Raw genomic sequence first — 26,875 nt, 5'->3', positions numbered from 1 at the left:
GTCCCAGCTACACAGGAAGCGAGGTGGGCAGATGGCTTGAGAGCAGGTCAAGACTACAGTGAGCCAAAATTGCACCTAGGTGACATAGTGTGACATGCTGTCTCAGAAAAAAGAAATTTGCCAGGCATGCTAGTACATGCCTGTAGTTCCAGCTACTTGCAACGTTGAGAGAGAAGAATTACTGAAGCCTAAGAATTCGAGGCTGTAATGAGCTCTAGCATGAGCAAGAAAATCTGTCTCAAAAAATAGTAATAATATTGGCCAGGCACATGACTCACGCCTGTAATCCCAGCACTTTGGAAGGCCAAGGTGGTGAATCACGAGGTCAGGAGTTCAAAGCCAACCTGGCCAAGATGGTGAACCCCCTTTTCTACTAAAAATAAAAAAATTAGCTGGGCGTGGTGTTGGGTACCTGTAATCCCAGCTACTTGGGAGGCTGAGGCAGGAGAATCGCTTCAACCCAAAAGGTACAGGTTGCAGTGAGCTGAGATTGAGCCACTGCACTCCAGCCTGGGCAACAGAACGAGACGAAGTCTATTTTTTAAAAAAAAAAGTAATAAAAATATGAATTTCAAAATAAACTCTTAAGAATCAAAACCTAATTCTAAACTTTTGAAGGAAATCTTGATTGATGATTTAAAATATGTATGTATATACTTGGTATACAGAAATTATTAATAGCATTATATTTTACCTGCATTTCTCAAATTCAAACTTAACAAATAATTTGTGCCAATTTTCAATTAATTTATTTTTAAAATATCAGGAAACTAGATAAGAACTGCTGCTCTACAAAAAGTATCGGGCCCAAAGCATAAGAATAAACAATCACCAGCTGGAAGCAGTGGCTCACACCTGTAATCTCAGCACTTTGGGAGACCGAGACAGGCAAATTACAAAGTCAGGAGTTTGAGACCAGCCTGGCCAACATAGTGAAACCCTGTCTACTAAAAATACAAAAATTAACCAGGTGTGGTGGCACACACCTGTAATCCCAGCTACTCAGGAGGCTGAGGTGGGAGAATCACTTGAACCCGGGAGGCAGAGGTTGCAATGAGCCAAGATCACGCCATTGCACTCCAACCTAGGTGATAGAGTGAGACTCTCTCTCAAAAAGAAAAGAAAAAAAAAAGAGAATAAACAATCACATTACTCGAAATGGATTCAGAAATTTGGCAGTACTATAAAATTGACTATAGCAATCACCAGAAAAATCACATGAAATAGCCAATAACCACCTACCTTCAGTAACTTTTTATGTTTAATAACTTTATATCTAAATGCAGGGGAGAATAACATCAAGAAAAGATTCAGCACTTTGGGAGGCCAAGGCGGGTAGATATTTAAGCTCAGGAGTTTGAGACCAGCCTGGGCAACACAGTGAAACCCCATCTTTACAAAAATTAGCTAGGTGTGGTGGCACACTCCTGTAACCCCAGCTACTTGGGAGGCTGACGCAAGAGGATCGCTTAATCCTGGGAGGTCGAAGCTGTAGTAAGCCATGACAGCATTGCTGCACTCTAGCCTGGGTGACAGAATGAGACACCCCAGGTCAAACAAAGACTGCCTTTAAAATGTTTTAAGTTTAGAAAAGGGATGAAAACTAATTTGAAGTACTCAAAATTACTTGCCTTTAATGAAAGTGAATACTATCATGAGGGTAGAAAAGTCACCTACATGGCATCTGAAGATGTAAAACATAGTTTCTTACTTCAAAAGAAACCCTGAGTCTCTCAGATCATTAATAATAACTTCTTTGTGATAAATCAGAAGTTAAACATGGTCTTTTGTCCTTGAAAAGTTCAGCAACCTGAATCCTTTATGAACAATGAAAAAAATAAAAATTTATACACACACACACACACACACACACACACACACACACAGAAAAAGGCAGGCAACCAGAAAGAAGAAAGTCATCAATAATTTTTTTTTTCAAATAAGCAAAATCCTTCCAAGAAAAAAAAAAATGCTTAGAAATTTGTTAACCAGTATAAATTAATTTTTAAATCCATGTAATTGGTTATATTAATGGGTTGAAAGAGGGGGCATCCAATCTCTTTTAACATTTACTAATGAATAAAAAGCTAGGCATAGGAGGAAACTTTCTTCATCTAATAAAGGATATGTGCAAAAGCTACTATGACAAGTATCTGCAGGGAAACGGTTCCACCATGGTGTTCTGAAGACCTGTAGCTTACCTGAGCCTTGGAGGAATGCCCTGTAATCCTCCCAGAACAGGAGATGGTGGAAGGCCTGTAAGAAGTTGCTCAAGGGCCATCTCCTACCACTTCCCTATCTTCCTTAGAAGCTGTCATGATAGTTTTTCATGGCATCCTGGGTTCTGACAAGACATTGAATCTTCAGCCCTGCCTAACTTAGAACAGAGCTGTAGAATACAAAACCACTTAGCAGCAGCCTAAAATAGGCTCCTCATTAACAGAGTATCCCAGAGCTCACACTGCAGGCATCAGCCCCTTTTGTTGTGGTGTTATCCTTTTTGGTATTTGGGACAAAGATCACAGGGAGCAGGCACCTTTGGCTTATTCTTCTTTCTGCTGACTATGTAACTGATAAACTGTCTGAGTCTAAAGAGGCTCACTGTGTCTTTGCCAGTGAAATCAGACAGGGAAGGTCTTAGCCTTGCCTTGTTTTGTGTAAGTGTGCTTGACAACATCATACCTAACAATGAAAAGCTGAACGACTTCCCTTTGAGGAGGGAAAAGACAATGACATCTCCTATCTCTATTCAACAACATGCCAGAAATCCTGGCCAGAGAAGTAAGGAAAGAAAAAGGTGTAAGAATTGCAAAGAAAAACAGAAAACAGTAATTATTCACAAATGATATGGTTATATAAAGATATGGAAAGCCAAGAGAATCTACAGATAAAATTATTACAAGGCCTGATTAGCAAAACACAGTCAGTACTCAAAAATCAGTTTTATTTCAATATAGCAACAAGAAATGGAAAATAAAGCCAGGTACGGTGGCTCATGCCTGTAATCCCAGCACTTTGGGAGGCCAAGGTGGGCGGATCACGAGATCAAGAGATCGAGACCATCCTGGCCAACATGGTGAAATCCCATCTGTACTAAAAATACAAAAATTAGCTGGGCATGGTGGCTTACACCTGTAGTCCCAGCTACTCGGGAGGCTGAGGCAGGAGAATTGCTTGAACCTGGGAAGGCTGAGGTTGCAGTGAGCCAAGATCACGCCACTGCACTCCAGCCTGGCAACGGAGCAAGACTCTGCCTCAAAAAAAAAAAAAAAAAAAAAGAAATGGAAAATAACATTGATCTTAGAATTCTATTTATAAAACCATTAGATACCTAGGACTAAAGGTAACAAAATATATGTAATACTGCACAGAAAACTATAAAATATTACTGAGAGTGAAATACAACATAAATGAGAGTACCATATTCAATTAGTCAAAGATTCCACATTACAAAAATGTAATTCTACCCAAATTAATCTACAAATCCAATTAAATTCCAATCAGGGTCCCAACATACTTATCTTCTTTTTTGAGTCAGTTTTTTTTTTTTCCTTACATAGAGGTTGCCCAGGCTGGTCTCGAAATCCTGATCTCAAGCAATCCACCCTTCTCAGCCTCCCAAAGTGTTGAGATTACATACATGAGCCACAGTGCCTGGCCTCCTTAGGAAGTCTTAAATGGCAAGCTACAAAGTGAGGTGGAAATACTTGCAACACAAATAATCAAAGAAGGGGTCATTCCAAAATATATAAGGAACTCATATTAGAAAAAAAAAAGGATAAACAAAATTGAGCACGACATTTGAATAAGCATTTCACAAAAGGTTTCCTAAGTAACCAACATAAAATTATTCATCCTCATTAGTAATCAGTGAAATGCAAATTAAAACCAAAAGATACTACTATAAATCCACTAGAGTGGCTCAAGTTAATAACATTGACAATACTAAGTATTGATAAAGATACAGAACAAAACAAATTCTCAAACACTGCTTTGGGGCATTCCAACCACAGAAGAGGAATACTGTTTGGCAATTATCTAAAATTGTACATACATACATATACATCCTATGACCCAGGACTTTCACTTCTGACTAAATACACAAAAGAATTATACACACATATGCACTAAAAGACTTGCATAAGGCCAGGTACAGTACCTCATGCCTGTAATCCCAGCACTTTGGGAGGCCAAGACAGGCAGATCATTTGAGCTCAGAAGTCCAAGACCAGCCTAAGCAAAATGGTGAAACTCCATCTCTACAAAAAAATGCAAAAAAGAAAAAAAATTAGCCAGGCATGGTGGTATGCACCTGCAGCCCCAGTTATTTGGGAGGCTGAGGTGGGAGAATTACTTGAGCCCAGAGGGTCAAAACTGCAGTGAGCCATGATCACAACACTGCGTTCCAGCCTGGGCAAGACAGCAAAACTGTCTCCAAAAAAAAACACAGGCACTGTGGCTCACACCCATAATCCCAGCACTTCGGGAGGCTAAGCAGGCAGATAGATGATTTGAGGCCAGGAGTTCAAGACCAGGATCAACATGGCAAAACCTGTCTCTACTAAAAATACAAAAAACAGCTGGGTGCGATGGTGGGCACCTGTAATCCCAGCTACTTGGGAGGCTAGGGCAGGAAAATCACTTGAACCCAGTGAGCAGAGATCGCACCACTGCACTCCAGCCTAGGCAACAGAACAAGACTCCATCTCAGGGGGAAAAAAAAAGACTTTACAAGAATAGTCATAGTGGCATACTCCATAATAGCCCAAAACTATAAACAACCTAAATATCCATTAGTAATATAATAAACTGTAGTATATGTATACAATTGAATACTGTTTAGTGATGAAAATGAACAGCTTGCAAATGTGAATCTTAAAAACAAAATGTTGAGTCAAAGCCAGACATGAATACATACAATATGATTCCACGTATATAAAGACGCAGAATAGTCAAAACTAAGCCAAAATAAAAAAGGTCTACACACGCACACACACACACACACACACACACACAACACACACAAAGCAAGAAGGTGATACCCTACAATCAGGACAGAGATTACATTTATGAGAGAAGGAATGGGTTGTGATTGGGAAGCTGCAAGGAAACCTTGTGGAATGTCAGCAAGGTCCTAGTGCTTGACCTACATGATGGTCATACAAGTGTCTAATTCATAAATTGTAAACCTTTACTTTTGTTTACATACTTTTCTACATATGTGTTACATTCAAGAAGGGGTTCAAGGCTTGGCACACTGGCTCATGCCTGTAATCCCAGCACTTTGGGAGGCCAAGACAAGAGGATCATTTGAAGCTATGAATTCAATACCAGACTGAGCAACAAAGCAAAACCCACTCTCCACAAAAATAAGTTTTAAAATTAGCTAGGCAAGGTGGCAAGCGCCAGCAGTCCTAGCTACTAGGGAGGCTGAGGCAGGAGGATCACTCGAGCCCACGAGTTTGAAAATGCAGTGAGCTATGATCTCACCACTACACCCAGCATGGGCAACAAACAGAGTGAGGCCTTCCACCTAAAAAATAAATTAAAAATAGGCTGGCACAGTGGCTCAAGCCTGTAATCACAGCACTTTGGGAGGCCAAGGCGAGCAGATCACCTGAGGTCAGGAGCTCAAGACCAGCCTAGCCGACATGGTGAAATCCCATCTCTACTAAAAACAAAAATTAGCTGGGCGTGGTGGCCCATACCTGTAATCCCAGCTACTTGGGAAGCTGAGGTGATAGAACAGCTTCAACCTGGGAGGCGGAGGGTGCTGTGAGCCAAGATCACACCATTGCACTCCAGCCTGAGCAAAACTCCATCTCAAAAAAATAAATGAATTAATTAATTTAAAATAAATACATAAATAATGGCTTTGAGAAGGAATTCTTTCAAATGATAAGCTATATTCCTACAGTAAAATTATGTTTAAGTTCTGAACTTTTATTTCTTGAAAAGTTTTTACAATTTCAGAGAGTTAATTTAAGTTCACACAAATTTTCATCTCATTATTTTTTCGCTTTTTTGTTTTTTTGAGACAGGGTCTCACTCTGTTACCCAGGCTAGAGTACAGTGGTACAACCTCGGTTCACTGCAACCTCTGCCTCCAGGGTTCAAGCGATCCTCCTGCCTCAGCCTCTAGAATAGCAGGGATTATAGGCATGCACCACCACACCCGGCTAATTTTTTTTATTTTTTAGTAGAGATAGGGTTTCGCCATGTTGGTCAGGCCAATCTTGAACTCCTGGCCTCAAGTGATCCATCTACCTCAGTCTGCCAAGGTTCTGGGATTACAGACGTGAGCCACTGCACCTGGCCTGATTATCTTATTTCCGTGCAAAAGGGCTTTCAAACATAAATGCTTAACAATAAAACAGAAAAAAAAATGAAAATGATATATACGAAAGGGCTGTCAGATGAAAATTATTGACTATTCATCACTTAGCACACCATAATAAAGAAAGTTAAAAAGAATACTGTTTAGTTTCATTCTTTGGTGAACGACTGAAAATGACCGTACAAGAGTTGCTACCTTTCCAAAGCACAACCCTGATTATGCATCTCCTATTCAAAAATATTCAGTAGCTACACAAACAGTATCTCGAGATTGGGAACCTTAAAAATCACCTAGTAGGCCAGGTGCAGTGGCTCACACCTGTAATCCCAGCACTGTGGGAGGCCAAGGTGGGCGGATCACCGGATGTCAGGAGTTCAAGACCAGCCTGACCTAACATGGAGAAACTCTGCCTCTACTAAAAATACAAAATTAGCTGGGCATGGTGGTGCACATGCCTGTAATCCCAGCTACTTGGGAGGCTGAAGCAGGAGAATCGCTTGAACTCGGGAGGCGGAGGTTGCAGTGAGCTGAGATCGCGACACTGCACTCCAGCCTGGGCAATAAGAGTGAAACTCCATCTCAAAAAAAAAAAAAAATCACCTAGCACCAGGTTCAACACTTGCAACCTGGCAGAGGATTCACTACCTCATAAAAACATTCATACTATCACTGAACAGCCATGATTTTAATAAAATAAATAAGGAATAGTCAAATGGAAGGTGGAGGAGAGGGAGAAATCAAGAACAGCACACACATTTCTGGCTTAAGCACCCAGTGGTGTCATTTAACAAATTAAGAAACACCAGAGGAAGTGCAGGAATCATACATTTCGTTCTGGATGTGCTCAGTTTGAGGGGCATCCAAATGGAAACATTCAGTAGCAGTTAGATATAGTGGTCCTCAAACTCAGGAGAAAGGTAAAAACTGAAGACATAAAAATGAATACTCAGCATACAGATGAAAAATGAAATAGAAGGTTATGAGAAAGCCCAGAGAAATTCAAACACTTAATAAATGAGAATAGAAACATTCAAAAGGTGACTGAGAGGGCACGGTGGCTCACGCCTGTAATCCCAGCACTGTGGGAGGCTAAAGTGGGCAGATCACCTGAGGCCAGAGTTTGAGACCAGCCTGGCCAGCAGGGCAAAACCCCATTTCTACTAAAAATACAAAAATTAGCCAGGTATGGTGGTGCACACCTGTAATCCCAGCTATTGGAGAGGGTGAGGCAGGAGAATCACTTGAACTTGGGAGGCGGAAGCTGCAGTGAGCCACGATCGTGCTACTACGTCTCAGCCTGGGTGACAGAGCAAGACTCTTGTCTCTCAAAAAAACAAAAAAGGTGACTGAGAAAAAGCCCAGAGAACCAGCAAGAAAAACAGAGAAGTGTTTTGAAGACCTCAAGAGAACAAAGAGCTTTACAAAGGAAGGAGAGGTGTCCACTGTGTCAAATGCTGCTGTGATAGGCAGTCCTGAAATAGCTCTGAATGATCTCCGCCTCCCAATATTCATGCCATTGTGAAATCCCGCCTTGAGGGCACTAGACCTAGTGACTAGCTGATAATGAACAGAATACAACAAATAGCACATCACTTCCAAGATAAGGTTACAAAAAGACTCTGGCTAATATCTGTCCTCTTCCCCAACAGAGCTTTTGATACAGAAGTAGTAAGGAACCATATTTTAAGTAATCCTACACAGAAACCCAAATGGCAAGGGACTGATCTCTCCAGGAAGCAGCCAACAAGGACCTGAGGCCTGCCAATTCCTGCAAGAGTGAGCTTGGAAACAGCCTCCCCAAGTAGAGCTTTGAGATGACTGCAGCCTTGTAAAAGACCCTGAATCAGAGGTACCAACCACACCCACATTCCTGACCCACAAAAACTGTGAAACAATAAACGTTTCTTAAGTTAGGGGGTAATTTGTTACCTAGCCAATCGACAACCAGTACAGCTGCTAAGAGGTTAAATAAGAACAGGATAGAAAAATAGGCATTGGCTATTTTCAGTTTCACTGAAATGGTAGAGATAGAAACAAGACAGAAATAAGTTGAGAAGAAAGTCACAGGTGAAGAAATGGAAATATATAGCAAATGCAGACAACTCTTCAACAGTGTGGCTGTAAAGCAGAGAGCAACTTACAGCAATCAAGTATGAAGCTGGAGTTTTTAATCAAGATGAAGAGAGATTTTAAAGTTTAAATGATGATAACATGAATCCGACAGGGTAGAAAAATACATTCTCATGGAACTTCATTCTGTTATCAAGAAACTCCTCTACAAGTCCTCAACTTCCTCCGGAAATGTTCTTGCTACCTCTGCCATAACTGAAACCTAGCTTTCCAATCAGGACACCTCTTCTCATATAGTCCTTTTAAGTGAAAGCTACTCAGTCTCTGACACTCCACACACAATATTGGGAAATGAGACTGGTACTTTCCTTTCTGCCAGTGCCAGTTCCAGACCACTATTCTTGAACCCTTTGGTAAAATGCTTAGCCTAATTATGCTATTTAGCAGCAGAGTCAACTTCTTTCTACCTCCTCACTATCACCTAATGATGACCTGGACATCCCCCATTCTCAGTAAGGATATGCTGGCAACTAGTTCATAGCTGCCATTATCCTCCATGCCACCAGTCTTGCTACCATCCTGTGTCATTTCAATAAATGTATGGATAAGTTACACCAAGTTCCTCAAATCCATCATCCTCAATAAGCACCTCTTTATTTCCTGGGGATAGCCATTCAACAGGTTGTAAATTCACATTATTATGCTAGCATCCATTCATTAATCAAGTATTTAGTAAGTACCTATTAGATAGTTCCTGTCCTCAAGAAATCTAGGATACATATGTTCATACTTTCCACAAAGATGCCATGAAAAAACCTAGCTGACATCTAGATAAAGTCCAACTACTGCATTTCCTTTATGTATCAGTTAAGTAACCAACTCAATTCTAGGCAACTACTGTCTGATGTGACTTAGTGAAGACATGTTTGATCCTAGCAGTCACTATTTCCCTTGACAGGCTTCTAAAACTATCTTTTAAATAATCTATTCTAAAATAGTACCTGGGCAACATAATAACACCTTGTCTCTCTAAAAAAAATTTTTTTTAATTAACCAGGTATGGTGGCACATGGCTACAGTCCCAGCTACTCTGGAGGCTGAGGTGGAAGATCGCTTGAGCCCAGGACTTCAAGGTTGCAGTAAGTTATAACCACACCATTGCATTCCAGACTGGATAACAGACTAATACACTTCTCAAAAAGCATAAAATATTACCAAGTTTCAATATCAGAGTGGAAGATAAAATATGTCTTATATTTATGCAATTTTAGAATAGCTAAATGCCATATTACACAGAATTTCACTGGTTAAAAAGAAAAAACAAGAAACTGTAAACAGTGACTGCCTTCAGAAAGAACTAAATAGGATAGAAAAGACTTTTAACTGAATATTCTCTTGTACCTTCTAATGTAGTATATATATTACCTATTTCCTAAAATAAGTGTATATAAAATTAATGACAATAAAAAGTAACATACCTTTCCTTAGCACTCCCAGGCTGCCTATTTTGTTCTAAAAAGAATGAATTTTTGTTTTAATTAGAGATGAGGTCTCACTATGAGAGAGCAGTGGCTATACACAGATGCAATCACAGCATACCAAATAGCCTTGATCTCCTGGGCTCAAACAGTACGTCTGCCTCAGCCTCCAGAGTAGCTAGAACTACAGGCATGCACCTGACTGAAATATTTCTTTAAAAAATCAATCCAGAGTATAACTCAATCAAGACAGTTGCAGGTGGGAAAAAAAAAGAAGAAAAAATCAACCCAGAGAAGTAAAACACTAAGAGATTCTTACATTTGCCTCATCTATCTCATACTAAAACGTATTTAGTCATGTCTCTAAGACATTAAAATCAAGCAGAATTCTCTCTTACTCAACATTCTGACACAACTTTAAACAATGACACAGTTGATCGTTCCCTCCTTGTTGAAAGCTGCCTTTCCTTCACTGCTAGAACATCATACTCCCCTGATTTTCTTCCCAACTCAATGATTTATTATTACTCTCCTTTACTGGTTCCTCTTCAATCCCCCCGCCCCTCCCCAACCCCCTGATGTATCTAGAGGGTAAGTTACATGAAGGTGAAGATTTTGTTCACTGTTATACCCCCAATGCCTAAAAAAGTACCTAGAAGAACCATACTCACTAAATAACTTCTGAATAAATAAGTGAATAAATCAGTGCCCAAGCCTCAGACGTCTGGATCTCTTCTCTACCAAAATTCACTCCCCTGATGATCTCACCTACCTCATAATTTTAAATACTGCAAAGAAGCTGAAAACAGCCACATTTCTCACTCTTCCTAGACATCACCCTGAACTTCTGGTTTCTCTAAAAACATGCTCCACCAATTACCATTCTCCATCTCAGTTACTGGCAACTTTACTCTTCTAGTCACGCAGGCCAAAAACCTTGTTCTTTATTCTGTTTTGCTCACATCCCATATCCAATCACTAGCAAATTCTATAGGTCTACCCTCAAAATATATCCAAAATCCAACCCCTTCTCACCATTCACCTTGGTCAGCAACCCCTTCTCACCATTCACCTTGGTCAGATATACTCTCAACTGAAAAAAAGTACAATATAAGCTCCTATTGCCCTTTTATTCATTCATTCATTCATTCAAGATGGAATGTCACTCATACTGTCACCCAGGCTGGAGTGCAATGACGGAATGACAGCTCACTGCAGCCTTGAACCCCTGGGTTCAAGTGATTCTCCTGCATCAGTCTCCTGAGTAGCTGAAACTATAGGCATGTACCACCATGCTAAATTTTTTTAATTTTGCAGAGACGTGGTCTCACTACGCTGCCCAGCCATGCCTCCCAAAGTGCTGGGAGACACATTCACTGCTATGATACGAGCATGTAGACTATGTGGTACATAACACGTATTTAATATGTACTTATTAAGTAAGTATAGTATTCACAGTAAAACTTAAAAAGATGTTAGTGAACCAGCTAATTATATGCTTAAATTGTTCAAAATACGTGAATTAATTCATCTGACCAGTTTAAGAGGTTAGGTACTGGCCAGGCGCGGTAGCTCACACCTGTAAGCCCAGCACTTTGGGAGGCCAAGGCGGGTGGATCATGAGATCAAGAGATCGAGACCATCCTGGCCAACATGGTAAAACCCTGTCTCCACTAAAATTACAAAAAATTAGCTGGGCGTGGTAGCACATGCCTATAATCCCAGCTACTTGGGAGGCTGAGACAGGAGAATCACTTGATCTCAGGAGGCGGAGGTTGCAGTGAGCCGAAAATGCACCACTGCACTCCAACCTGGGAAAGAAGAGCAAAACTCTGTCTCAATTAAATAAAAAAAAAAAAAAAAGAGGTTAGGTACTATTGTTATTTTTATTTTATTTTTTTATTGCATTTTAGGTTTTGGGGTACATGTGAAGAACATGCAAGATAGTTGCATAGGTACATACGTGGCAGTGTGATTTGCTGCCTTCCTCCCCCTCACCTATATCTGGCATTTCTTCCCCTGCTCTCTCTCCTCAACTCCCCACCCCACACTGTCCCTCCCCTATTCCCCCCAACAGACCCTAGTGTGTAGTGCTCCCCTCCCTGTATCCATGTGTTCTCATTGTTCAACACCCGCCTACAAGTGAGAACATGTAGTATTTCAATTTCTGTTCTTGTGTCAGTTTGCTGAGAATGATGGTCTCCAGGTTCGTCCATGTCCCTACAAAGGACACAAACTCATCGTTTTTGATGGCTATGAACAGACACTTTACAAAAGAAGACATATATGAGGCCAACAAACATGAGAAAATGCTCATCATCACTGGTCATTAGAGAAATGCAAATCAAAACTACACTGAGATACCATCTCACGCCAGTTAGAATGGTGATCATTAAAAAATCTGGAGACAGCCAGGCGCGGTGGCTCATGCCTATAATCCCAGCACTTTGGGAGACTGAGGCCGGTGGATCACGAGGTCAAGAGATCAAAACCATCCTGGTCAACAGGGTGAAACCCCGTCTCTACTAAAAAAATACAAAAATTAGCTGGGCATGGTGGCGCGCACCTGTAGTCCCAGCTACTCTGGAGGCTGAGGCAGGAGAATTGCTTGAACCCAGGAGGCGGAGGTTGTGGTGAGCCGAGATCGTGCCATTGCACTCCAGCCTAACAAGAGGGAAACTCCATCTCAAAAAAAAAAAATCTGGAGACAACAGATGCTGGAGAGGATGTGGAGAAATAGGAACACTTTTACACTGCTGGTGGGAGTGTAACTTAGTTCAACCATTGTGGAAGACAGTGTGGCAATTCCCCAAGGACCTAGAAATAGAAATTCCATTTGACCCAGCAATCCCATTACTGGGTATATATCCAAAGGATTATAAATCATTCTACTATAAGGACACATGCACACTAATGTTCACCGCAGCACTGTTTACAATAGCAAAGACCTGGAACCAACCCAAATGCCCATCGATGATAGACTGGACAGGGAAAATGTGGCACATATACACCATTGATATCACTTTTATTTTGCCATGAAGAAATTAAGGCACAGGTTAAGGTTGGGAAATAAACAACACTAAGCATTTTGCCCTACATTATACCATGGCAAAGCCAGGATTTGAACTCAGGCACTCTGACTCTAAAACCCAAACTCTAATACACTGCAAGACTTGGCAACAGATTTAAATTATATTCCATACAAAAATAAAAATAAAATAAATAAGAGGCCAGGCGCAATGGCTCACGCCTGTAATCCCAGTACTTTGGGAGGCCAAGGCAGGCAAGTCACAAGGTCAGGAGTTCAAGACCAACCTGACCAACATGGTGAAACCTTGTCTCTACTCAAAATACAAAAATTAGCCCGGTATGATGGCGTGTGCCTGTAATTCCAGCTACTTGGGAGGCTGAGGCAGGAGAATCACTTGAATCCAGGAGGCGGAGGTTGCAGTGAGCTGAGATCGAGCCATTGCACTCTAGCATGGGCAACAGAGTGAGACTCCATCTCAAAATAAATAAATAAATAAATAAATAAGAAAAAAATTATATTCCACATAATCTGTAAACTAAGTTGTTTTTATTATGTCTCTGAAAACTGATAATCAATGTACTGATTCTTAACCAAAATACTTCATTCCTTGATCTTTCTCCATTAATGTTTCCAAAAGAACATGTGTAAAATGCACATTTAACAACTTTCATACTACTTCTAAATGTAACCATAGTGTAAAACAGAGCAGCTGTTGCTATAAGAACCTTCACTTTCAAGTTTACAGTATTAATGTTGAATTAACAGACTGGCAGACTTATCTATGAAGTAGGTAAAGAATGAAAAAAAAGAACACCTCAGGAGACTCAACATGGATATCACAAGAAATGACTAGCAAGCAACATTTTGTGAAAAATAAAATGTAGGCATATTTTCAGGCAAAAGAAATTGTAAATGAAATAGCTTACTTTTACCTCAGACTTTCCCCCAAATTATGTGATTTCATTCCAAGAACAAGAATCACAGCCATGCAAATGTTGTTTTAGGAGTGCACACAAATTTTACCCAGTATCTTCATTCACATTTGTCCCAATTGTTTAAATCTATGTATAATTTAAAAGCCAAAACTAGACATTTTAAGTCTTCCTTCTAACTAATCCAAAGTCAAAACTATTCACTTTATCAAATGAATTAACTGAATATAGTTAATTAAATCTTTTATTTATAATTGTAAATTGGACCACACACTTTCTCACTTAATACCTATTATATCATGTTTCCCATACCTCTCTACAAGTACAAGTATTTGCTGGAAGACAATAATCTCTCAATAAGTAGGCACTTAGAAAAAGCAATGATCTGCAACTACTGAAATTCACATCTGTATATTTCTCTTTTGAGTTACAGGAAAGCACTTCTCTGGCTATTTTCCCAAATAACCTGGGTAAGTCTTGGGAAAGTCACTGCTTAAATCTCACTTCATGACAGTTTCTCTTCCTGCATAAATGAATTTTGAGAGCTATGTCTACTGCCATCCATTACATAATACATGTCATCGTGGGACCTGTTTTCTGAAGAAGAAATAGCTTAACTGACACTAACCAATAAGAAGGGCTAGTGAATACTGTAATCTAACAGGGAGCGGGAATCCAGAAAAGAAACCTCTGATTCACAGTGCTGAGCTGTGAAAGAGTGATATGGAGAACCTTGGCGCTGCTTACTCATAGCAACATTTCCACACGAAGTGAGACACATGCCCCCCAAATGTTTTCAAAGTACTTGACTCCAAGAACAGTTCTCAGAAATTGACGGGCCTACGAAAAAAAGTTTATTTCATCTTTAAAGTGTTTTAATACAGACTGCAATTAATATAACTGCAAAGGAGAAATAAAAATGCAACGATTTATGTGTTTAGACTATACGAGGTTCCATGGCAAAATTATTTAAAAAGAAAAAAAAATCCAACAATTTAACATTGAATACAAAATGTCTAAAAGTCAAGGTCTACTGAGCAACACGCTGTTAAGACGGTTGTACTTTAAAACATTTAAGCATTTTTCCTGTAATTAGCTCCAACAGAACTGTTCAAATTGTTCACTTTATCCACCCAAAGCAGTCATCCACAACCACCTGCAACTATTACTCAGAAATGTGTCTTCCAAAGCAACCACCTGAGTCTGGGGCCTTCTCGAAAGGGTCAATAAAGCCTAAGTATAAAGAGATATTTTAGGCACAGGGAAAAAAACAAAACAAACAAAAACTGGAAGACACCACCTTGAAGGAGCTAAGTGTAATGCGACCTATACCCAAATGGTGGGTGCCAGAACCAAGTTGTCTAAATCGAAGATCTCCCTCTTGGGTGTAAAACTTTCAGATCCATCCACGCTTACAATTTACCTGAGCCAAAGCAAGAGGATTGTCTTCCCTCTCCCACCTCCTCTCCCACCCCGCCAGAAGAAAAAGAATCGAACCCTAAAGTAGAAACGTGAGATCTAGTGCAATAGGTTCTCCAACTGCCTCAAAGGCAAACATGCAAGGCTCATCTTCCTTTTGAAATACAACACTTCATCTTTTATCTCACCATTTCATCAAAATGAAAAGAATCATCTTCATTTTACATCACTCACCTAACCCACAGATCCACCCTGACCGCACCCTAACCTCAAGGCTCCCTAATTTACCCGTCTCCCCACTACCTCGTCCGCAGTCTCACGACTCCTAAGCCTCCCACCCCTCGCTCCCAGAGTACCCAGAGCCCCTGTTCCCCGCCTCCCACCTCCCGCCCGGGGCTCCCCACATCTACCGCCTCGGCTCCCGCCCAATCCCAGAGCCTGGCTGGGTGGAGCCCGCGGGTGGGCGCCGGTGGTCCACGGGTCTGGGTGGGGCCGGCCCCTCCTCACCCTCGGGGCTGGCGAGGAGGGGGAGAGGGTCCCGAAGCCTCACCTACAGCTCCGCCCCTCCCTGGGGGCGCGCTGCCCTGCCCTGCCCAGCCCAGCCCAGCTCGGGCCGTGAGCAAGAAGCCGGGTAGGAAAGGCGAAAGCCTCAGCGCTAGCGACAGGGTGGAAGCTCTGGGTCCCGCGCGACTTCCGCACTGCCGCCGCTGCGGCCGTCTCACCCTCCTCGGGGCTGCCGCTGCTGCTGCCGCTGCCGCCCCGGCGCCGCCGCCGCCGCCACCACTACCACCACCGCCGCCGCCACAGCCACAGCACTGCCCGGGCGCCCGCGACGTCACTGTGCCCCGCCCCCTGCGCGAGACACCTAGTCCCGCCCTCAGCCCCGCCGCGGGACGCCGCGCGCCTCCCCGGGCTCCTGGCCTCGCTGCCTCGCTTTTTCTCAGCCCCCCGGGAGTGTGACGCGTCGGCCTGGGGACCTCCGGGCGCCTTCCGGGGCACGCCGGTGAGGGGCTGGGAAGCGGGGAAGATTCGGCGCCACGGTGGTGGATCGGTACCGAAACAGAACGATGGGCGCTTAGCGTCCTTGCGTACACACACACACTCTCACACACGACCCCTGAGGCCAAGGAAGGGAAGAGCCGGGGCCGGCTCTGCGAGCGCAGGGTGTTGTTTGTCTCCTCCTGCTTGCCGTAGGAAGTGGACGCTGGAAGCCGAGGAGCAGCGTCTTGTCTTCCCAAACCTAAGCGGCGCCCCACCCCCTTCTCGTGGCCCGTTACCCACGCCCGTGGCCGCAAGCGCAGCGGGAGCAGTGCTGGGATCATTCCGAGCTACCGGGTTAACGCTTTGTGCCAAGGAAGCTTTTTCCCCCTTAGCTTCGCAGAGCGTGGCCACGAAGTTAGTGGTCATCTGACCTGAGATGTGCGGGAGTGCGCACACGGGCATCGTCGAGGACCCCAGTACTGGACGTCGTGTTCTGTGGTGACCCGACCAGGACGTGGGGAGCGTGGGCGGAAATTAGTGTCCACGCTCCGACCGTGCACTGTGCCAAACACTGCTTCGGGAGCTGTTTATTTAGCCTCCGACAGCTAGGCGAGGGGGCGGGCAGCTGAGTCCTAGAGTCTGGCAACCCGATTTTCTCGTGCAGACTCGCAGCGGGTTTTGTTTTTTGTTTTGTGTGTGTGTGTGTGGTTTTTTTTTTTTTTTTGCAGCCATGCAGAGGGTAGCCATTAATGTAAGAATGTAGATAAGCTATCTCTAAACCAAGAAAGAACGGTGTGAATTATATTTATTCCCAGCCTTCCAGTGTTTTATTAAAATAATTTTTGGTGTCCTTGAGAGGAGTTACGACATCATTTTACTCCTGCTTACCCCAACCACCATAATTAGCCACTTTATGTTGCCTCATAATCCCTCCAACAAATTCCAGTCGCTCCTCAGCGTTCACATTCATTCACTCACCAGTTTCTACTGTTTCATCCTGCCCGGACTCTGTAATTGTTCGCTCCCAGGATCGACTCTCACTTGGATCGTTGCAGTTCCTGGGCCTGCTGTCATCTCCCCCTACAGTACTTCCTGCATATGACTACCAACTGTTAGACGATGTGCTGCCAGACCAGCATTTCATTTCTTGGACATCCGGCTAATTACCCAGGAAAAGTCATCCTTTAACTATTTTTCATGACCTTTCTCATCTGACTCGCGGTCCCCCCATCTTGTTACTCCCTAACAGTGTGGTAAGGTAAGAGAAAAGTTAACTAGGAGTCAATAGATCTTTCTGTTCTCAATATCCCACTGTCTACTTGTGTGGCCTCGGGCAAATCATTCTAATTCTGGTCTTACTTAACTGTAAAGTGAGGTTTGAAGTAGGTGTCTGAAATACATGGTGTCCTTAATATGTGGATCTGGAGAGTCACGTTACTAAGCACTAAGGTAAACACAGAAATACTGTCCTAACACCGATTCAGATTTTTATTTTTTGCCACCACACTGGCAAAAAATATAATTTCCCACCCTGCTCCAGATATCTTTTTTAAAACCTACATTTAGGATTTTTGATTAAAGCTAGCTAACTGAGCACATATATTTACTGCCTCTTCTTCCTGAAAACCAATTAAATGATGATAAATGAAAATGATACAAGATAGAAAATCAGGAGGGGGCCATCAGAAGATAGTTTTTTTAATTGACATGAAAAAAAAGTAAGTGTGGTCTGACAAAATAAAATGGAGAAAACCATAATGTAGAATGGGTGTAGATGGTATTGCAGAAATGAAGGAGACATATCAGCCCAGAAGTGCTTTAGGGAAACTGCGATTTGGAGATACCTATAAGACAGAGCAAGAGTGAGAAGCAGGGTTGAGAACAGGTAGAGTAAATAAAGGTCTGTACAAGGAAGAGCAGAACCCTCCCTATAGCTCAGAAACAATGTCTAGGCATTTGTCGCAGGCTAAAATTAAGCATTCTCATAATCTGGGGAGATTTGGGACAACTGAGTATTGAATGGCCTAAGACTAAAGCATTCTTTATCCTAGCACAGTAGCTGGTTTCCTACCCACTCCTACTTCACTTGAAAGTGAAGTTGGGCAGGTCGACAGGAAATTCCTGCTATGGTTTGGATATGTTTTTTTTTTTTTTTTTTTTTTTTTTTTTTGTCTCCACCAAATCTCATGTTGATATTTTATCCCAAGTGTGATAGTCTTGGGAGGTGGGGCCTGGTAGAAGGTGTTTGGGTCATGGGGGCAGATTCTTCATGAATGACTTGGTGTCATTCTTGCAGTAGTGAGTTCTCACACTTGCAAAACTACATTGATTATCAGGAAAATTGATTTGTTCCTTCGGTTTGTTGTAAAACCAGGACTCACCTCGGGTTTGATCTCTCTTTGCATGTGCACAGACACTTTCCCTTGATCTCCTCCACCATGTTTTGATGCAGCACAAAAGCCCTCACCAGAACTGAGCAGATGCCTCTGTCTTGCTTCTTGTACAGCCTGCAGAATCATGAGCTAAATAAACACGTTTTCTTTATAAATTACCCAGCCACGGGCATACCTTTATAGCAACATAAAATAGACTAAGACATCTCCCAAGGTCACAAGACTCCTCATCAGCATTCCAACTGCCTCATCTTATATATGAACAGACAACTAAGAATTATTAGATATTTAAGAGAAGTCTCATCCAAGTCACAGCACCAGAAGAAAAAGAAAAAGAATTCTTCTATGTGGAGTGTCGGGGAGATAAACAGAAACTTCAGAGATTTTAGAAAACCTAACTAGTATGCTGGCATACACGGATGAAGTAACATCCAAGATTTAAAAGTAGATCTTGGCCGGGCACAGTGGCTCATGCCTATAATCCCAGCACTTTAGGAGGCCAAGGTGGGCAGATCACCTGAGGTCAGGAGTTCAAGACCAGCCTGGCCAACATGGCGAAACCCTAACTCTACTAAAAATACCAAAATTTGCCTGGCATGGTGGCAGATGCCTGTAATCCCAGCTACCCAGGGGCTAAGGCAGGAGAATTACTAGAACTCGTGGGGCAGAGGCTGCAGTGAGCCAAGATTGCACCACCGTACTTCAGCCTGGGCCACAGAGCAAGACTCTGTCTCAAAAAAGTAGATCTTGAAATGTAAGAAATTGGCCAAATTATAAATTTAATTAAAGTATTGAAAGATAAAGTCACTGAACTTTAAAAAAAAAAAAAAATAGAAGCCTGGGGAACATAGTGAGACCCCATCTCTATAAAAATTTTTAAAACTTAGCCAGGTATGGTGATGAACACCTGTGGTCCTAGCTACTCAGGAGGCTGAGGCAGGAGAATCGCTTGAACCCAGGAGGCAGAGGTTGCAGTGATCCGAGATTGCATCATTGCACTCCAGCCTGTGTGACAGAGCAAGACTCCATCTCAAAAAAAAAAAAAAAAAAAAAGTCTGGGCACAGTGACTCACGCCTGTAATCCCAGCACTTTGGGAGGCCAAGGCAGGCAGATCACCTGAGGTCTGGAGTTCAAGATCAGCCTGGCCAACACGGCAAAAACCCATCTCTACTAAAAATACAAAAATTAGCCAGGCGTGGTAACAGGCACCTGTAATCGCAGCTACTCAGGTGGCTGAGGCAGGAGAATCACCTGAACCCAGGAGACAGAGGTTACAGTGAGCCGAGATTGCACCATTGCACTCTAGCCTGGGCAACAAGAGCAAAACTCCATCTCAAAAAATAAAAACTTAAGAAAAGTTTTTTAAAAAGAGTCACTTAAACATGTGCTCAAGCAAAATGAGGGAGAAATCAGGGTATCTGACAACATCCAGTAATCACTAGATCCAATTCAGGAAAACAATCTAAGTTAGTTCTTGGAAGTTCCAATCTAACTAAGTTAGATTGGAACAGAAGGATAGAAGTTGTGGGAGAGAAAACTCCTGAAAAAGAGAAAATTTAACAGAATAATTGGTTATTATGATTTTAAAAAAAAAAGAATATGCTGCTTTTAGGGGTTTCAACTTTTACACCCAACCCATTAACTAACTGTAGATAATCTTGCTATCATTAAAACAGTTTAGGCCAGACACAGTAGGTAGCTTACATCTGTAATACCAGCACTTTTGGATGCTGAGACGGGTAAATCATTAGAGGACAGGAATAACAGACTACCCCAGGCAACACAGCAAAATGCTGTCTCTACAAAAAACTTAAAAAATCAGCTGGGCATGGTGGCACACACCTGTAGTCCTTAGTTACTTGGGAGGCTAAGATGGGAAGATCCCTTGAGCCCAGGAGTTCAAGGCTGCATTGTACTATAATGGCACCATTCTCTAGCCAGGGCAACAGAGCAAGACCCTGTCTCAAAAATAAAAACAAAAAACAGGCTGGGTGGGGTGGCTCACTCCTGTAACCTCAGCACTTTGGGAAGCTGAGGCAGGAGGACTGCTTGAGCCCGGGAATTCAAAGCCATCCTGGGCAACAAAGTGAGATACTGTCTCTATTTAAAAAAAAAAAGTGGTGCTTGAACAATTGTATTTCACATGCAAAAGAGTGAACCTAAACCCCTACCTCACATACATAAAAATTAATTCAAAATGAATCAAAGACCTAAATGGAAAGCTAAAACTGAAATACTCATAGAAGAAAATACAGGTATAAATCATGACTTTGGATTAGGCAATAGTTTCTTAGCTGAGACCAAAAGCACAAGTAACAACAGAAAAAAATTAATTGAGGCCAGGTGCAGTGGCTCATGCCTATAATTCCAGCACTTTGGGGGACCCAAGGTAGGAGGATCACTTGAGCCCAGGAGTTTGAGAGACCAGCATGGGCAACATAAAGAAATCCCCATGTTTACAAAAAAATTAAAAGATTAGCTGGGTGTTGAAATGGAAAAAAAGACAAAAAATTAAAAATTGTGAAAACATTGAAGAGGAAAAAATAAAATAAAATTTAAAAAAGATTAGCTGGGCCTATTGGCAGGCACCTATTGTCCCAGCCACTTGGGAGGCTAAGACAGAAGGATCCCTCAAGCCCAGGAGATCAAGGCTGTAGTGAACCATGATTGTGCCACTGTACTCTAGCCTGGGTAGCAGACCAGGACCCTCACTCCAAAAAAATAAAATGAATTGGACTTCATCAAAATATAAAATTTTTGTATTGTTCAGCCTTAAAAAGAAAGGAAATTCTGGCATATACTGCACTGTGGATGAACCTTAAAGACATTCCACCAAGTAAAATAAGCCATTCATAAAAGTATAGATGTTATATAATTACATTTATATGAGGTACCTAGAATAGTCAAATTTATAGAGACGAGGTGAGGCACAGTGGCTGACGAGTGTAATCTTAGCACTTTGGGAGGCTGAGGTGGTTGGATAATCTGAGGTCAGGAGTTGGAGACCAGCCTGGCCAACATGGTGAAACCCTGTCTCTACTAACAATACAAAAAAATTAGCTGGGCATGGTGGTAGGTGCCTATAATTCCAGCTACTGGGGAGACCGAGGCAGGAAAATTGCTTGAACCCAGGAGGCAGAGGTTGCAGTGAGCCGAGATTGTGCCACTTCACTCTAGCCTCTGCAAAAGGGCAAAACTTCATCTAAAATAAAAAAATTCATAGAGACAGAAAAGCATAATGGTGGCTGCCAGAGAACGGGGGAGAGGGAAGAGCGAGTGTTTAATTGGTATAGGGTTTCCGTTTGGGAAAAAGAAACATTTCTGGAGAAGATAAGGGTGCTGGCTGCAGATCATTGTGAATGTACTTAATGCCACAGAACTATACACTAGAAAATGATTAAAATAGTGTATGTTATTTATATTTTACCACATAAATGAATATTTTAAAACTTGTGTGCCATCCATTACACTGTTATAAACTGAATTATGTTCCTTCAAAATTCATATGTTGAAACCCTAATTCCCAATGTGACTATATTTGTAAATGGGGCCCTAGAGAGGTAATGAAGGTTAAATAAGCCATACGAATGGTATCTAATCCAGTAGGACTGGTGTCCTTAGACAAAGGGGAATAGATACCAGCAACACACATCAGAGAAAAGACCATGTGAGGACGCAGGAAGATGTGGCCTCCCGGGTGCAGTGGCTCATACCTGTAATCCCAGCACTTTGGGAGGCCAAGACAAGTGGATCACCTGAGGTCAGGAGTTCAAGACCAGCCTGGCCAACATGATGAAACCCTGCCTCTACTAAAAATACGAAAATTAGCTGGGTGTGTTGACAGGCGCCTATAATCCCAGCAACTCTGGAGGCTGAGGCAGGAATCATCACTTGAACCTGGTAGGCAGAGGTTGTGGTGAGCCAAGATCCTACCATTGCACTCCAACCTGGGCAATGAGTGAAACTTCCATCTCAAAAACAAAAAAGAAGATGTGGCCATCTGCAAGCTGGGGAGAAAGGCTTCCGGATAATCCAACCTGCTGAAACCTTGATCTTGGACTTCCAGCTTCCAGAATTATGGCAAATAAATTTCTGATGTTTAAACTACCCAAACTGTATTATTTTGTTATGGCATCCCTAGCAGAATAATGTAGATTTTTATACCAAGAAGTGGAGTGCTGCTATAATAAATACTTTGTAAATGTGGAAGTAACTCAGGAACTGGATAATGGGTAGAGAATGGAAGAGTTTTGAGGTACATGCTAGAAAAAGCCTAGATTCAGCCATGTGCAGCTGCTCACACCTGTAATCCCAGTGCTTTGGAAGGCTGAGGCAGGCAGATCACTTGAGGTCAGGAGTTCGAGACCAGCCTGGCCAACATAGCAAAACCCATCTCTACTAAAAATACAGAAATCAGCTGGGCATGGTGGCACATGCTTATAACCCCAGGTACTTGGGAGGCTGAGCAGGAGAATCACTTGAAACAGGGAGGTGGAGGTTGCAGTGAGCCAGGACCATGCCACTGCACTCCAGCCTGGGTGATGGAGTGAGACTCTGTCTCAAAACAAAACAAAAATTAGCTGGGCATCGTGGTGCATGGCTGTAGTCCTAGCTATTCAGGGCAGGGGGAAGTTGAGATGGGAGGATCACTTGAGTCTAGGAAGTGGAGGCTGCAATGAGCCATGATCCCACCACTGTACTCCAGCCTGTGTAACAGAACAAGACCTGTCTCAAAAAAAAAAAAGAAAAGAAAAAGTCTAGATTGTCTTGAAGAGATCGTTGGTAGGAATAAGGAATAAAGGTGATTCTGGTGAGGGCTCAGATGGAAATGAGGAACACCTTATTTGAAAGTGCACAAAAGGCCATCCTTTCCTCCACAAAGAATTTGGCCAAATGGTTTTCTAGTGTTTTGTGGAAAGTGCAGGTTCAAAGTGATAAATTTGGATATTTAGCTGAGGAGATTTCTAAGCAAACTGTTGAAGGTATGGCCTAGCTTATTTTAATTAGTAAAATATGAGACGAGAGATAAACTGAAGGAATTATTAAACAAAAAAAAAAAAGGAACTTGAAGATTTGAAAAATTATCAGCATGTTCTAGGGAACATCCTGATGATGTGGCTAGAAAATCTTTCATAGAGATCATAGGTGCAATTTACACATTTATTCAGCTTTCTCAGTGCAAGCCAGGAAGAGAGATGAGATTATACCAGCATAAATACTGTCATCTTGGACTAAAGGGGACGGAGATACAACAGAAGGAAAGAAGGCTGTCAGACATCTGGGATCCCAAAGCATGGGGCAACAGAGTTATCCGGCTGTGAACACACATTACCCTTTAAGAAAAGGGAAGACTGATCCCAAAGAAGATTTAGTTTGCAACAGGGCTACCATTCGAACTGCAGGCCCAGAGGATACAGATCTGGGGAGCTAAAATGTCTCCTCAGTTCCAGAGAGCCAAGCTGCTACCATCCAGTGCCTCATGGCTGCTACCCAGAACCAGTAAGGCCAAGGGGGTGATGCTGCCTCCCCAATGACCCTGGAAGGCAAGCCTGCTAATCCACTGGGCCAAGGGGCAGAGCGTCAAACCAAAGACAATTATTCTTGAGCCTTAAGAAGTTTAACAGAATTTGTCTTGCTAGGTTTTATTTTAATTAATTAATTTATTAATTGAGACAGAGTCTCATTCGCTATGTTGCCCAGGCTGGAATGCAAGTGGCATGTTTTCGGCTCACTGCAACCTCCACCTCTCAGGTTCAAGCAACTCTCCTGCCTGAGCTTCCTGAGGAGCTGGGATTACAGGCGCGCACCACCATCCCCGGCTAAAGTCTTACTAGGTTTTGAATTTGCTTGGGACTCATGTCCCTGTCTCCTTTCCATTTTTTCCCTTTGGAATGGGAATGTCTGTTCTATGATTGTCCCACTATTAGGCTGTGGAAGTACATAACTGGCCTGGTTTCATAGGTTCACAGCCAGAAAGGAACTTTGCCATAAAATGACTCATATCTCAAGTCTCACTCACACCTGATTTAGATAACATTTATTTTGAGTTTTCGTTGTGGTTGTGGTTGTTGTTTTGAGACAGGGTTACACTGTCACCCAAGCTGGAGTGCAGTGGTGCAACCTTGGTTCACTGGAAGCTCTGCCTCCCTGTCTCAAGTGACCCTCCTGCCTCAGCCTCCCAAGTAGCTGAGACTACAGGCACATGCCCCCATACTTGGCTAATTTGTGTGTGTGTGTGAGTGTGTATTTTTGGTACAGAGTTTCACCATGTTGCCCAGGCTGGTCTTGAATTCCTGACCTCAAGCGATCTGCCCACCTCAGCCTCCCAAAGTGCTGAGATTACAGGCATGAGTATTGTACCTGGCCATGATTTAATTTAAATGAGCCTTAGGACTTAGAGTTAATGCTGAAATGAGTTAAGACTTTTGCGGCTGTTGGAATTGGGATAAATGCATTTTTCATGTGAGAAGGACATGAACCTTGGAGGTACAGAGGACAGAATATTATGGATTAAATTGTGTTCCCCCAGCACTCATAAATTGAAGTCTTAGTCCTCAGGGTGGTCATACCCAGTCTGTGGTATTTTGGTATGGCAGCCCTAGCTGACTAAGAGAGGCACTATCAAGAAAGTGAAAAGGCAGCCGGGCATAGTGGCTCACGCCTATAATCCTAGCACTTTGGGAGGCTGAATTAGGCGGGCGAATCAGGAGGTTAGAAGCTCAAGACCAGCCTGGCCAACATGGTGAAACCCCATCTCTACTAACAACACCAAAAAAATTAGCCAGGTGTGGTGGCACATGCCTGTAATCCTAGCTACTCAGGAGGCTGAGGCAGGAGAATTGCTTGAACTTGGGAGGCAGAGGTTGCATGAGCTGAGATTGCGCCACAGTACTCCAGCCTAGGTGACAGAGTAAGACTCTGTTTCCGAAAAATAAAACAAAAACAAAAGAAAGTGAAAAGGCAACGCAGAATGGGAGATACTTTGCAATCGCATATCCAATATTTATCTAGACTACATAAATAACTTTTTTTTCCCCCTGAGACAGAGTCTTGCTCTGTCACCCAGACTGGAGTACCAGTGACACAATCTCAGCTCACTGCAACCTTCACCTTCCGGGTTCAAGCAGTTTTCCTGCCTCAGCCTCCCAAGTAGCTGGGGTTACAGGAACTCACCACCACACCCAGCTAATTTTTTGTATTTTTAGTAGAGACAGGGTTTCATTATGTTGGCCAGGCTGGTCTCAAACTCCTGACCTCGTGATCCACCCGGCTTGGCCTTCCAAAGTGCTAGGATTACAAGTTGCATGAGCCACCATGCCTAGCAGTAGACTATATAAATGACTCTTAAAACTCAACAATAAAAAGGCAGCCCCATTTAAAAATGGGTAAAGGATCTGAGAGGTATTTTTCCAAAGATATACAAATAACCAATAAGCACATTGAAAAGATGCTCAACATCATAACTCATTAAGGAAATGCAAATTAAAACCACAATGACCAGCCTGGGCATCGTGGCAAAGCCCCATCTCTACAGGAAAATACAAAAATTAGCCAGCTGTGGTAGCTCACGCCTATAGTCCTAGCTATTTGGGAGGCAAAGGTGAGAAGATCCCTTGGGCCAGGGACATCGAGACTGCAATGCACTGAAATTGCACCACTGCACTCCAGCCTGGGTGGCAGATTGAGACCAGGTCTAAAAAAAAAAAAGATATCACATCACACTTACTATGATGACTAAAATCAAAACACTGGTAATAACAAGTGTTGGTAAGGGTGTGAAAAATTGGAACTCAGCAGGTGCAGTGGCTCATGCCTGTAATCCCAGCCCTTTCAGAGGCTGAGGCAGGTGGATCACTTGAGGTCAGGAGTTCTAGATCAGCCTGGCCAACATGGTGAAACCTCGTCTCTACTAAAAATACAAAAACTAACTGGGTATGGTGGCTCATGCCTGTAATCCCAGCTACTCAGGAGGCTGAGATAGGAGAATCAGTGGAACCCGGGAGGTGGAGGTTGCAATGAGCCAAGATCGTGCCATTGCACTCTACTATGGGTGACAGAGTGAGACCTCGTCTCTACTAAAAATACAAAAACTAACTGGGTATGGTGGCGCATGCCTGTAATCTCAGCTACTCGGGAGGCTGAGATAGGAGAATCAGTGGAACCCAGGAGGTGGAGGTTGCAGTGAGCCAAGATCGTGCCATTGCACTCTACTATGGGTGACAGAGCGAGACCC

General features: G+C 42.7%; 2 protein-coding genes across 10 annotated transcripts in view; both read right to left on the bottom strand.

Moving 5' to 3' along the window:
• LOC144577844 (uncharacterized) overlaps nucleotides 1-16,698 on the bottom strand; it is a 35,652-nt gene extending 18,954 nt beyond the window's left edge. For 3 of the 9 annotated variants that reach the window (XR_013522511.1, XR_013522509.1, XR_013522510.1), the window contains exons 1-2: nucleotides 15,990-16,698; nucleotides 4,160-4,259 (exon numbers count right to left, since the gene is read on the bottom strand). Coding sequence is in view for 4 of the 9 variants with exons in the window: in XM_078338396.1 (XP_078194522.1) it covers nucleotides 15,818-16,589 (772 nt within the window). In the remaining 5 variants the exon portion in view is untranslated. Of the gene's footprint in view, nucleotides 1-4,159; nucleotides 4,260-15,817 lie in introns of all 9 variants that reach the window. The other 6 variants (XR_013522507.1, XR_013522508.1, XM_078338396.1 and 3 more) reach the window with 2 other exon arrangements.
• A 1,230-nt stretch (nucleotides 16,699-17,928) lies between these two features.
• The window catches only part of LOC144577845 (uncharacterized), a 45,578-nt gene continuing 36,631 nt past the window's right edge, over nucleotides 17,929-26,875 (bottom strand). The window contains exons 2-3 of the mRNA XM_078338400.1: nucleotides 18,630-18,755; nucleotides 17,929-18,092 (exon numbers count right to left, since the gene is read on the bottom strand). Of these exons, the coding sequence (XP_078194526.1) occupies nucleotides 18,051-18,092; nucleotides 18,630-18,755 (168 nt within the window). The 3' untranslated portion in view covers nucleotides 17,929-18,050. The remainder of the gene's footprint in view (nucleotides 18,093-18,629; nucleotides 18,756-26,875) is intronic.

This window comes from Callithrix jacchus, chromosome 9 (assembly GCF_049354715.1).
Source record: "Callithrix jacchus isolate 240 chromosome 9, calJac240_pri, whole genome shotgun sequence".
Classification (NCBI taxonomy): domain Eukaryota; kingdom Metazoa; phylum Chordata; class Mammalia; order Primates; family Cebidae; genus Callithrix; species Callithrix jacchus.
Note: the sequence above shows the minus strand (reverse complement) of the source record. Positions and strands in the feature narration are given on the sequence as shown.